The sequence below is a fragment of the Mya arenaria genome, chromosome 8, assembly GCF_026914265.1.
Source record: "Mya arenaria isolate MELC-2E11 chromosome 8, ASM2691426v1".
Taxonomy (NCBI): domain Eukaryota; kingdom Metazoa; phylum Mollusca; class Bivalvia; order Myida; family Myidae; genus Mya; species Mya arenaria.
Genome location: NC_069129.1, coordinates 55,309,490 through 55,322,286, shown reverse-complemented (window position 1 = coordinate 55,322,286; position 12,797 = coordinate 55,309,490). Strand labels below are relative to the sequence as shown.

Here is a 12,797-nt window from a genome sequence, read left to right as displayed (position 1 = left end):
GTCTTTAATCACTGGTAAGCAGATATTTTCGCAATATTTTCCAATTCCAAGACAATTTTTTTTTAAAAAAAAATGGAAAAACGGTAAATCTGTGAGAGGGCAGTTTTAAACCTGATGTCTGCAACCCGGTGTTAATCAATCTCCAACGCAGTGTTCTCAATAATTTACATTTCATTTACCAAAATAACGTTTTTTTCTATTGACACGGGATTTTCATGTTGTGTGCTCAAACACCTTAGCGATGTATATTCATGTGTTCGTTCATTATGCTCAGACCAGAGTTTCCCCAGATCAATGGCCTATGTGAGGTTGAAGTGATTCCAAATTCCTACCACTCTGGCAATATTCATGTTAATTGAACATAAACTCGTGAATGCCTCGAACATGAGCCATCACAGCATATTGAGGTATAAGGCAATGCTCACATGTTAATGTGCTCAAACCAGACTTTTCCGAATACAATGGTATATTTGAGGTTGAAGAGATTCCAAATGCCGACCACTCTTGCATAGTGGCAATAGCCATGATAATTTTAAGCAAACGTGTCAATGCCTAGAACATGAGCCATGAAAGAGTATCATTATTATCTATAGTTCACATTATAGGCCCTGAACCTAGTTATCATTACACTTTCTGTTAAGGACCTCTTAGTCGAATAATCGGGTCAGTTCGTCCCAAAAATGGCTTTTGCAGCAGCAAAGTTCAATTTTCGAGCTCTATTTTCGGCTATTCAGTACAGCAGCTCCAGCGAAATAAAATTGATCATAAAGTAAGCCTCTTGGCCTAGTTCATCCCTACACTTATCGTTATGTCCCCGAGGTAAAATTTTTGGGTCAGTTTGTCCCTATCCCGCATAGCCTGCCTTAAATCCTAGGGTATTCACATGTGCCATCACCTAGGGCCAGGTCTCGGCTACACAGTGACATAGGCCCCTATGGTCCCCTTGCTCGTTTCTGCGAGAACGAGCCTTACATGTATGGTAGGGGTCAGTAGGGCTTATATTGCCCATATACGCACAATGTTGGGCTAAGGACGGGGCCAGACTAAAATCCTCGTAGTATTAACAGTTTCCCCGAATGTATCACACCGCCAGGTAACCCTTGGACACAGTGCCATTGGTCCCCTTGCTCGTTTTTAAGGCATCCGCACCGTCTGAATATGGGCCAAATTGGCATGGGGGATCGAGTTCATGTCCCTGTCCCGCATAGCCTGCCTAAAATCCTAAGGTATTCACATGTGCCATCACCTAGGGCCAGGTCTCGGCTACACAGTGACATAGGCCCCTATGGTCCCCTTGCTCGTTTCTGCGAGAACGAGCCTTACATGTTTCTTCGAGAATATTGCATGTCCTCTTATTGTATAGATTTTGATGGTGATACGGTGCTAGCACCGCATCACCGCGGTGATATGGGGATACGGTGCTACGGTGCTAACTTCACGCACATGTTTAAATGATATAAATAAGGAGAGAAGTCTTAAATGTAGGGTTGTTTCCGATTTTGTAATGGTGTGCGTGTGTGTGTGGTGGGGCGGCTGGGGCGAGGCGAGCCTTAGCTTCACTCCTTCTTTGTTTTATGTACAAAATTATGACAGATATACGAGTTACCTTTATCACGAAATTACGTCAATATAAAAATAGTGCGGACCTTAGCCTTATCTGAATCACAGTGGCTTGATGACAAAGGCTCATTTAAGTCACAATAAATAATTTCAACTAGCCAAAATTATATTTTATACACACTTAAACATGTATATCACCAAAATAATACATTGCCATAAACATAAAACGAGATTTGACAAAATTAAAAATTCTCTATACTGTAATATTTTTGAATTTGAAGGAGAAAAAAAAAAGCTCAAAAGCACCATATCGCCCCCCCCTCCCCCTCCCATCGTATTAAACTATTTCAAGTTCGGTTCTGAGAGAGGGGCGAATGTCAAAAGGTTGTGCCACTAAGTAACGCCTCCTCTAACGTAAATTTCTGGACCCGCCCCTGTTTCATACATGACTTGAGTGTTTTGGTTACTCATGTGAACTATTTTATTCCACCTTTCAGCTACATATCTGGCGGAACCCGCACTGACCGCGCCCTCAAGTATGTGGAGGCGAACAGTTTCACCCACGCCGCCGGCGACAGAGCGGGAGTCGCCAACATCCTCATTGTTATGACAGACGGCAAGTCGAACGTGCCGGTGGAAACCGTCAAAGAGGCTGCAAGCATTCATAGTCACTTGAACGCTAAGGTATGCACATGGATACAATCTTGTTATTCATCAGTCAGTTGTAACCACGGCCCCCAAAGGTCCGGGGGTATACCGGGGTTAGCGGGGGCGTGTTTTTACCTTCCAGGTGGCTCCGCAGAGCCGATCGAAGGCGGTAATTTTGGTTTTACGCCGAATATAGCGGGGAATCGGCCTAACCTAGGATGTCCCCGAGGTGCGGGGGCATTTGGCGGGCAGCAGCAGTTTGTTCCCGCAGGGCGGGGATTTGACCCGGGATTGACTGGACCGAAAGTCAAAGTCCCCGTTGTTCCCCGGACTTGGTGGTGGTGGTGGTGGTGTGTGTGTGTGTGGGGGGGGGGGGGGTACAATTGGCTGGTGCATAAAGAACTTTACATTTTGGGTCTTTACTTTGCAGCTCCAAGTTATAAAAACATTCACATTTAACTCGACATTGTTAAAGACATCAAAATATAAATAAGTATTCTAAAAACTTATGCTTTAACTGTTAGATCGCGGATTTCAGATTTTCGCGATCGGTATTGGATCCGGCGTGGACAAAGCAGAGTTGCAGACGATCGCCACGGACAGCCATCACGTGTTCGAAGTGAGCAGTTTCGATGCCCTCAACACCCTACAGGCCGAGTTGAAGAGAACAGCGTGCAGAAGTACGTATCGTCTACCTTAAGATAACCTCAACACACACTCTTCACGGAACTTGGTCGGAATGTGTGTATTAATTGAATCTAGGTCAAGTACGAGTATGAACTGTGTTGGGGTAAAAAGTAGGTCACTAGGTGAAATCATACAAACAACAACCGGGTTTGCACTCTACAGTATATACTCAAGTGTCAAACCGATCTTACTTAACACTTGACCAGAAGATTAAGTGTGGTTATTGGTTATATCTGATCACATACTCAATCGTTGCACATTGAACACCACGTTAATTTTAGATGCCACATTTCTATTCAATTAAACATTGAAGGACTATATAAAGTTAAAGGTTAGATGACTATACAAAGTTCAAGGTTAGCGGACCATACAAAGTTCAAGGTTAGCTGACTATACAAAGTTCAAGGTAAGCGGACCATACAAAGTTCAAGGTTAGCTGACTATACAAAGTTCAAGGTTAGCTGACTATACAAAATTCAAGGTTAGCGGACCATACAAAGTTCAAGGTAAGCTGACTATACAAAGTTCAAGGTTAGCTGACTATACAAAGTTCAAGGTTACCCCTTGGTTCAGTGAAGGCTTACTACATGGTCCTAATGTTTGCGAGTTGGTTCCGCGGTTTTAGTGTATGGGCTGCAATGGATAAACAAACAAATATACATATACCTGGAATACAAAACAAAACAGTTAACAAACGTGAGCGCTTGTTAACCAGGGCAGATGTCATGCTGAGTAAACAGTAGGTCACAATGTCGTGTTTAGAACAATCTTGTTAACGTTTTAAATGCCATATTTTCTGCTTCAGTCTTGTTCATATTAATGAGAAATAACATTGATGGTGTGTTTGTATATACAGTTGAGCGATATAGAGACTCAATGACCTTTGAAAGTACAGTAGTCGTGCAAGCTAACGCGGCACTGTGCTCCTACCGTTTTTATAATATATCGTTTACGTATATTATAAACAATTCGGAACTCCCCGGGACCGGCGAAAATACCTCGAGCCTCAGAAAGTTTGAGCCAACCGGGAATGCTTACGTTCATTATTAAGAAATCGGTCCTTAACATTCAGTTATAGCCAACGGGAACGGTTCGACAGTACTTAATAAGGTAGTAAAATTATATATTAAAATTGCCCGTTAATCATAGTGTTCTAGTATTGATAAACATATTTCAGTTGACGGAGCTTGGACAACGTGGGGATCATACTCCCCGTGCACAAAGTCCTGCGGAAGCGGCACTCAGTTCCGTGAGCGCTCCTGCACCAACCCGCGCCCGGCTAACGGCGGAGCAGACTGTACCGGAAACGCCAGAGAGAATCACGCGTGTAACACGGCCGCCTGCCCAACGGCACCTCCACCGACAACCACGGTTCAGACGCTCCCTCCAGCCACAATGGCTACTGGTACGCATCTGTTCAAAGTTCTCTGCATACGTGTAGGCATGCATCCTGATACTCGATGCTTAACCTTTATTAACGGTCTTACGAGTTGCATATTCGTTGAAAATAAAGACACGTGCTTCCCTTGATCGACAGGGATATTCAAATATCGATTCTAACTGATGTTATGAAGACGAAGTTCCAAAAACTCAATGATCATTATAAACAGTAGACACTCTCATGCATTGCTCATTTTTAGACTATCTGCGCATGCGCGCAGGTAGTCTTAAGACCGCAAATTCCAAAGAACTACTTCTATTCATGTTAACCCATTTTTTTCTCTCAATGCGCTCTATGTTTAGCAGAAAGACGACAAAATCATAAAAATAGATTAGTTGTATTGCGTTCCGAGTATGAGTTCTTGGTTGTTTGGCTATTTCCGCGCTGTATTTCTGTATCCCGGCGTTTTATTTTTAGCAGGACATAACTATTTTTATATGGTTGTTGGCAAAGTTCCTTAAACATCAAGGCAATAAAAGTTTTAACCATAAACAATTCATGTATACGAAAAAGTGCATTGTACATCTTACAGTTGTCTTCGAAAATCCTTTAACACGATGGCAATAAGACCATAAACAATACACGTATACGAACTCGTTTGTGAATCTTAAGTTGTTGACAAAGTTCCTCAAAAACGCTGGTTAGTATACCATAAACAATAGACAATCTCACACATTGCTCATTTTAGGTTGTGTTGAGCCCGCGGACATTGTGTTCATCTTGGACGCTTCCGGGAGCGTCGGGGCTTCGAACTTCCAGAAAATGCTGGGCTTTGTCAACACCCTGGTAGACGGGTTCCCGATCGGCCCCACCCAGACTCACATCGGACTGCTGACCTTTGACACGAAGGTCTACAACCAGTTCCATCTTAACAAGTACAACGACAAGACCGCCATCAAGAACGCAGTTACAAGCACTCAGTATGTTTTACTCATACATTTGTATTAAACGTTAAAATGACGTCACACTTTAATATGCAACCAAAAAAAATGATGATGATGATGATGATGATGATGATGATGATGATGATGATGATGATGGTGATGATGGTGATGATGATGATGATGATGATGATGATGATGATGATGATGATCCTTGAGATTTCGTCTGAATAATATTCATCATTAATTCACCAGGTACACATCTGGCACAACGCACACGGCTGAGGCGATCAAGTACGCCCGGGAGACGTCCTTCTCCGCCGCCAACGGCATGAGGGCCAATGTCGCCAAGGTCGCTATCATCGTCACTGACGGTTCGTGACATCTGATTACACTGATCTATGGCTTAAAACTTGTGGGTTTCGATTGAGTTTAAAAGGAGTATTTCTTCATTTACTTAAAACGAGCGTTTGTCCATAATGTAAAAATAGAGAAGGTATTTGTCTACCAATCGATATATGTTGCTGCGTTAACATATCCAGCACTTTTATACTGATGATCTTCATACGCAGGCAAATCCAACAACGCCGCTGCCACCGCTTCAGAGGCAGCCAGCCTGCGCGCACATGGTATCACCGTGTTTGCGGTAGGTGTTGGGGCTGGCGCCCAACAGAGCGAGCTGAATTCAATGGCAACGGACCCGGACAGCTCCCACGTGTTCCAAGTGGACAATTTCAACAACCTCGCCAACATCAAGGCCTCGCTGTCACACCAGGCGTGTGAAGGTTTGTAGCGTTCAACAATCCGAATTGGCTTATTCTGTGTGTTATCTTAAAGATGCACTCTCACTCCCAAATAAGATTTACTACCAGTAATAATATTGTGTTTTAACATTCCAAAAAGGATGAATAAATGTCAAAAACAGTGGTTTCCTATGAAGGATATCGAGTTTAATTTGAAAGAAATGAGCATAAAAGACGCTCTCTCTACCTTATGAGACTATAGTAAACCACAGTAAATCTTTTAGCACTCACCAATCATTTAATATTTGTGTGCTTTCTGATATTAAATTCACGGTTACAAGCTTGTTTTCAGTAGTTAATATTTCCCATAAATGCATTATTTAGTAAGAAGTCTAATGTTTATCAATCAAAAATTATTTTTGTTATACATGTGTATAAATTGATTTTGAATAAGAATGCCACTTTAATTATAACCATTGCATCACCTTTTAATTGATGATACTTAAGCTATGAAGTATTTACCTTTTTGGGTGACAGTTAACGTCAACGTCACAGTAGGTACGCTCACATATACATCTAATGTTTTTATTAATATAGATTTTTTTAAATAGTCAAAGTGGTAACGTTGCCGCCGACGACGCCTGCTCCGAAGGCGGACTGCCAAGCCCAGGCGGACATTATGTTCCTGCTGGACTCTTCCGGTTCCGTGGGCTCCCCCAACTTCCAGACAATGAAGGGCTTTGTCCACGACATGATGAACAGCTTCAACATCGGGCCTAACGCCGTCCAGGTGGGCGTGGACACGTTCCAGACGAGCGTCAAGGCAGAGTTCTACATGAACACGTACCAAGACCGCACGAGCGTCCAACAGGCCATCAACAACATCGCTTATCACTCCGGCTTGACCCACACTGGCGAGGCTCTCCGATTCATGCACACTGACAGTTTCTCCGCCGCGCACGGTATGCCAGTTGAACGTTTTTATGCAAGTTAATTGTATTGTCCTCTCAGACAACAGTATAAAAAGTTTGGCTTTTCACACAATGACAGTTTGTGTATTTCGAATGTAAACACTGTGTCATGTTAGCATGCATACTGGACGATACTGCGTGCATTAATATCTATACTTTTTTTGATTTTGCAGTCTGTTAAAAAAATAAAATCATAAACACTGAGATTAAGAAAAATAATGGAAACTCTATGATCGCTGAAGCCAAATATACAAGTAATTAAGATCCCTTTTAAAGCTGCACTCTCACAGATTGAACGTTTTGACATTTTTTATATTTTTTTTTGTCTTGGAACGAACCAATTTTTGCGAAAGTCCATGGAAACCAGTTATATAAGACTACTGGCAAAAATTAGATTGCAGATTTTTATATTTCAATTAAAAAAATGATGTTTTATGCATTTTTCAAAAAAAAAACGTTGGTAACGGTTTAAGCCATAAAACATTAATTTTCGAACGGAAATATGAAAATCTACGATCGATCTGATTTTTTGTCGGCAATCTTTTATCATTCGTTTGCAGATATTTACGCTAAAATGCTCTTTCCATGTCAGACATAAAATAAAAAAAAAGTAGTAAAAATGGTATATCTGTGAAAGTGCAGCTTTAAAAGCACATCAATCAATACCATACATGCACTAAACGAGGAACTCATTATTAAACTATCGGCATTAGTTAATGTTTAGGTAACCGAAAAAAAAATCATCTGAAAACGATAGTACATTACAATATAACATGTTCCCACATCAAGGTGACAGAGCCAATGTACCCAACATCGCCATCGTGGTCACTGACGGACAGTCAAACAACCCGACCCTCACGGCTGCGGAAGCGAAGGCGGCCAGGGACGCCGGCATAACCATCCTTGCCATCGGTGTCGGCCACGGTGTGGAGCGGTCGGAGCTCAACGAGATCGCTTCTGACCCAGACAGTACCCACGTTTTTACTGCCGACTCGTTTTCTGCCCTGAGCTCCTTGAATGCCCTCCTGTCTACAAAAGCGTGTGAAGGTGACGATCTAAACATAAGTCTAAACACATAAACACACTGTATAATGAGTCTTCGGTTAACAAGTGTTTGCCATGTTCACTACCTTTCTATCTCTTGGTGATTGAAGAATAGTTTGTATAATGGTTGTGTATTTTTGAATGGTATTGAATTCCAAGGTTTTCTCTAGCCGTTTTTCTTATATTTTCATATCAATTTTCTTTTGTTCAATACAGTATCGAAACCTCATGCACAGCCGCATACCGCCCCTAACTGTGCGGCCAAGGCCGACGTCGCTTTCATTCTCGATTCTTCCGGAAGTATTGGTGCCACCAACTACCAAAAAATGCTCCAGTTCGTTCGTGACGTCACATCTAAGTTTGACGTCGGTCCAGACAAGGTGCGCATTGCAACGGAGATTTTCAGCGACAGAACATTCCCACAATTTAATCTGAACAGGTAAATATTGAGATTTGAAACATATTTGCCCGTATGTGCCTTGTTCAGATGTTTACATTCACCTCGACAGTCCGAAAAAAGTATGTCCGATAAGAATATCCGAATTATATGCACTCGTCTTCGTAAATATGGGTAAGTTTTGATAACCGCGATTTTATTGCACGAGTAAAATGAATTCCTTGCACGGACTGAATTGATAGAGAACACATTATAACGTGAACACTTTGTCTGGTATTTTGTGCCTATAAAACCTTGAGTCTGTCTAGCTGGTACTCTCGTATTCAATAAAAATGTGTAAGGGGCGTTTACTACAGCCCGGGTAAGAACTAACGACACTTATATTTAGTGGCATCTATGTTTTATGAACACAAATTACCTGGCATCAATGGGAAATAACTCAACCCTCGTTCCCATTTGTCCAGGTATACGACCCAGCAGCAGGTGGACCAGGCCATCGCCAACATCCCGTACAAGCAGGGAACCACCAACACGGGACAGGCTCTCCATGTACGCGTATATTAGTATTAACACGTCCATGTTCAGTGTTTAAAGTCATATATTTACCTTCGCCTAATATTTTGTATAGAAAATACAGGGTCATATTGTATATCCCGCTAGCGATAATGACGCTATTGTTTATTTCAGCAATTCGTTCTGATTGGACTCTGATTGACACGAAATAAGTTATATAATTAACATGACTTGCTGCCTTCTTTTTTCACAATATACCATCACGCACGGTTATCGTAAAAGTATTAATTTTTATGTCATTTAAAAGTTACTATGGGACATCGGCCTTAATATAAACAATCACATAAAATGGCGTTGGCATAACGGTGTTGACGAGATAGGGACAAAGCTCTGTAATTTGAAGACCATTCCGGTAATTATGGTGATTATTATATCATTGCTGTTGCTGTAGTTGTAGTAGTAGAGGTTGTTGTTGTTATTTCACACCCGTTCGCCTTTTGTGTAACAGGACGCCTACACCACGATATTCAACCAGAACAACGGTGACCGTCCTGGCATACCCAACATCGCCATCGTAGTTACAGACGGACGGTCGACAAACCGACCTAACACTCTGGCTGAGGCACAGAAACTTCGCAACTCTGGCGTTCAGGTACAGCAGTTTTGTGGAAACAGTATTCTTCGTGTAACCTGAATGTTTTGTTTATTGAAGATACTCAGCTTTGATGCGTTTTGATTTATTCTATATCGCGAGTAGGTACGATTTTTATACTCCACCTGTAGGCAGTTATTTATGGGGTAATTCTGAAGACGGATTACATAAGATTTCACTATACTCCATTCCATATGTATTGTCAAATATCCTCTCATATTATTTGATTAATCGATCCCTGTATCTCGAAGAACATGTAATATGATAGACGGGCATCAAAGCACGTGCATCGTCCTTTTAACATTGATGTAGGTGAACTTCGTTGATGTTGTAAAAAGTGTATTGGGAACCTAAAACATCTTATTTTCTATGATACAGGTGTTTGCTGTCGGTGTAGGTGGCGGTGTGGATACGTCGGAGCTAAACGCAATCGCGAGCGACCCGGACAGTTCCCATGTGCTTACCGTGCAGGATTTCAGCCAGCTTGCCTCGATCACCGCCTCCCTCAACAGCCAGGCATGCGCCGGTAGGTTTTGGGTGCCAGTTTGTTAAAATCATTAGAATATAACCTACATTTTCAGCCAATGGAATTTAAGATAGGCAATCATTTAGTTCTAGGCTTAATCATTAAGAATTTCAACTTTCGCGGGTGTTTAAATGTCCGCCTACTGCCGCTCATCCGATACACTCTCCCTGCGTCAGATTTTGCGTTTAAAATGTATCAGCCAACGAGGTTGTAGTCTAAGTCACATAGATAGCCTGAATTAAAATCTAAATGATTAAGAAGGGCTCGTTCGCGACGCTCGTTCCGCCGATTCTTAATCACAAGGATTTTAATTCGTGTCATTTAACTATTACTTATGAAGAAGAATTAACCGTGTTGATATCTTTTACAAATCCAAAGATTATATAAATGGTATTAAAGTATTCGAATGACAAAAATAGAAGAAAAATAACAACTGTTTAAACTCGACACTAAATTTTGGCGGATGGGTGACTGACTCAATACTATCAAATTATTAGCGATCCCCCCAACTGGCCAGACAACGATTCCTCCGCACGCATGCCAGGACAACTTGCCAAACTGCAAAGCGTATGAATTACCCGGGGTGTGCACGAGCTACGCCGAGTGGTCGCACAGCAACTGCGCTGCAAGCTGTGGCTTTTGTCGTAAGTAATAAATGACTATATCATGTTAATATGTACATTTAGAGTCATTGTGTTTAATTTAGACCTTTTGCGTACACTTTAAAGCTGCACTCTCACAGACTGACCATTTTAGAATTATTTTTTTTATTTTTTGTCTTGTAATTTTATGCGTAAATATCTGCAAACCAATGATATAAGATAGCTGACAAAAATCAGTTCGAAAATTAATATATTATGGCTTAACGGTTAAACAAAAATGCATAAAACATCATTTTTTTGAAATTAAATATAAAAATCTGCGATCTGATTTTTTATCAGCAGTCTTATATAACTGGTGTCAATGGATTTTCGCAAAAATGGGCTCGTTCCAAGACAAACATAAAATAAAATTAATGTCAAAACGTTTAATCTGTGGGAGTGCAGCTTTAAAGCTCAATGCCGATGTCCAAGATTACACAAATGAAGTGCACCGCCATCGAGCAGGTTGTTTTTAATACATTCTTGTATATATACTAGCTAATATCATGTAGGGAACATCACTAAGACTAGATTCACTTTTATTTTTGATAAAATAAACACGCGTATTTACACTGTATTATAAGTAATACCAAAATTTGAAATGTGTATTGTAGCCCAGGTTGGGGTGACGGCTCCCCCGCCGTGTCTTGACAAGCTGGTGGACTGTAACCAATACCCAGTCACTTCCTGTACTGGCCAGTATGAGCCCTGGGCGCGCGAAAACTGCAAGCGATACTGCGGATACTGTCGTGAGTATTCCAATAGTCGATGTCGATGAAAACATAAGACATCATATGAAAGTGACATTTTTATTCAAAATCAATACAATCACATGTATAACAAACATCAATTTTGACTGATAAACCTTTGACTACTTACTAAATTATACATTTATGGAAAATGTTAACTACTTATAATAAGATTCTAACCGTGTACTTAATAGCAGAAACCGCAAAAAAATATTAAATGATTGGTGAATGCTAAAAGATTTACTGTGATCTACTATAGTCTCATAAGGTTGAAATACCGTGTTTTATTAATTAAGCCCGTTATCCTTCATAAGAACCATTATATATATATATATATATATATATATATATATATATATATATATATATATATATATATATATATATATATTCTCTCTTTTTTTTGAATATTAAAACAAAATTATTAATTGTGGTTAATCTTATTTGGGAGTAAGAGTGCATCTTTAACTGATTTCGTTTACGAATCACGTTACGTTTTAGGGTAGATTTTGATTTTTGTTCAGAATTTTAACATTTTACACAAGACATGGTCACGGCAATGCTTTGTGGAACCACATAGTTTATCATATGCGGAATTTCATTCCCCATTTTTTTAATTTCATCCAAAACATAAAATTAAGAAACACTAGACGCGTTAGAGCATTTTCATTGCAAAACAAAATGTTATGGCTCCAATGATTGCCCGCCGGGAATTTGTCATAAGACATACTTGTCTAGTTCACCTTACAGACTTTATCAGGTATGAAAACGATAAAGGTAATGTTGTTGGTATGGTGCTGCTGGATTTGCAGAAAGCGTTTGACACAGTCGACCATTCCATTCTTTTAATGAAACTACAAGCATCAGGTCTTAGTATTGACGTCCTAAATTGGTTCAAATCATATTTATCAGATAGACAGCAGCTTGTAGATGTCTCTGGTACTTATTCTTCCAATTCCAAAATAACATGTGGGGTTCCTCAGGGCTCAATCCTTGGACCCCTTCTCTTTTTAATTTATGTAAATGATATGTCAGCTGTGGTAAAAAATAAATTGCTTTTATATGCTGATGATTCTGGTATCCTGGTATCTGGTAAAAGTTTATCTGTTGTTGAAAAGGCGCTGACAGATGATATGGATTTGGTCAGCCAATGGTTAGTGGACAATAAGTTGTCACTGCACTTGGGTAAAACCGAGTCAATTTTATTTGGGTCCAAGCAAAAGCTTAGGTCACAATCTAACCTGCATATAACCTGTTCTGGTACATCCATTGAATCAACTTCATCTATCAAGTATCTTGGGATTACTATAGACCAAAATCTGTCATTTTGCTCCATGGCCGAGT

The 12,797-nt window shown here is 40.4% G+C and overlaps 1 protein-coding gene across 1 annotated transcript in view; it reads left to right on the top strand.

The window, feature by feature from the left end:
• The first annotated feature begins 680 nt into the window (after positions 1 to 680).
• Positions 681 to 12,797, top strand: part of LOC128244367 (uncharacterized) — a 36,063-nt gene continuing 23,946 nt past the window's right edge. Inside the window, exons 1-15 of the mRNA XM_052962381.1 lie at positions 681 to 769; positions 2,058 to 2,244; positions 2,747 to 2,888; positions 4,073 to 4,300; positions 5,025 to 5,256; positions 5,473 to 5,591; positions 5,790 to 6,002; positions 6,572 to 6,922; positions 7,721 to 7,978; positions 8,192 to 8,414; positions 8,837 to 8,921; positions 9,394 to 9,537; positions 9,916 to 10,063; positions 10,561 to 10,707; positions 11,319 to 11,453. Coding sequence (XP_052818341.1) covers positions 681 to 769; positions 2,058 to 2,244; positions 2,747 to 2,888; positions 4,073 to 4,300; positions 5,025 to 5,256; positions 5,473 to 5,591; positions 5,790 to 6,002; positions 6,572 to 6,922; positions 7,721 to 7,978; positions 8,192 to 8,414; positions 8,837 to 8,921; positions 9,394 to 9,537; positions 9,916 to 10,063; positions 10,561 to 10,707; positions 11,319 to 11,453 — 2,701 coding nt within the window. The remainder of the gene's footprint in view (positions 770 to 2,057; positions 2,245 to 2,746; positions 2,889 to 4,072; positions 4,301 to 5,024; positions 5,257 to 5,472; positions 5,592 to 5,789; positions 6,003 to 6,571; positions 6,923 to 7,720; positions 7,979 to 8,191; positions 8,415 to 8,836; positions 8,922 to 9,393; positions 9,538 to 9,915; positions 10,064 to 10,560; positions 10,708 to 11,318; positions 11,454 to 12,797) is intronic.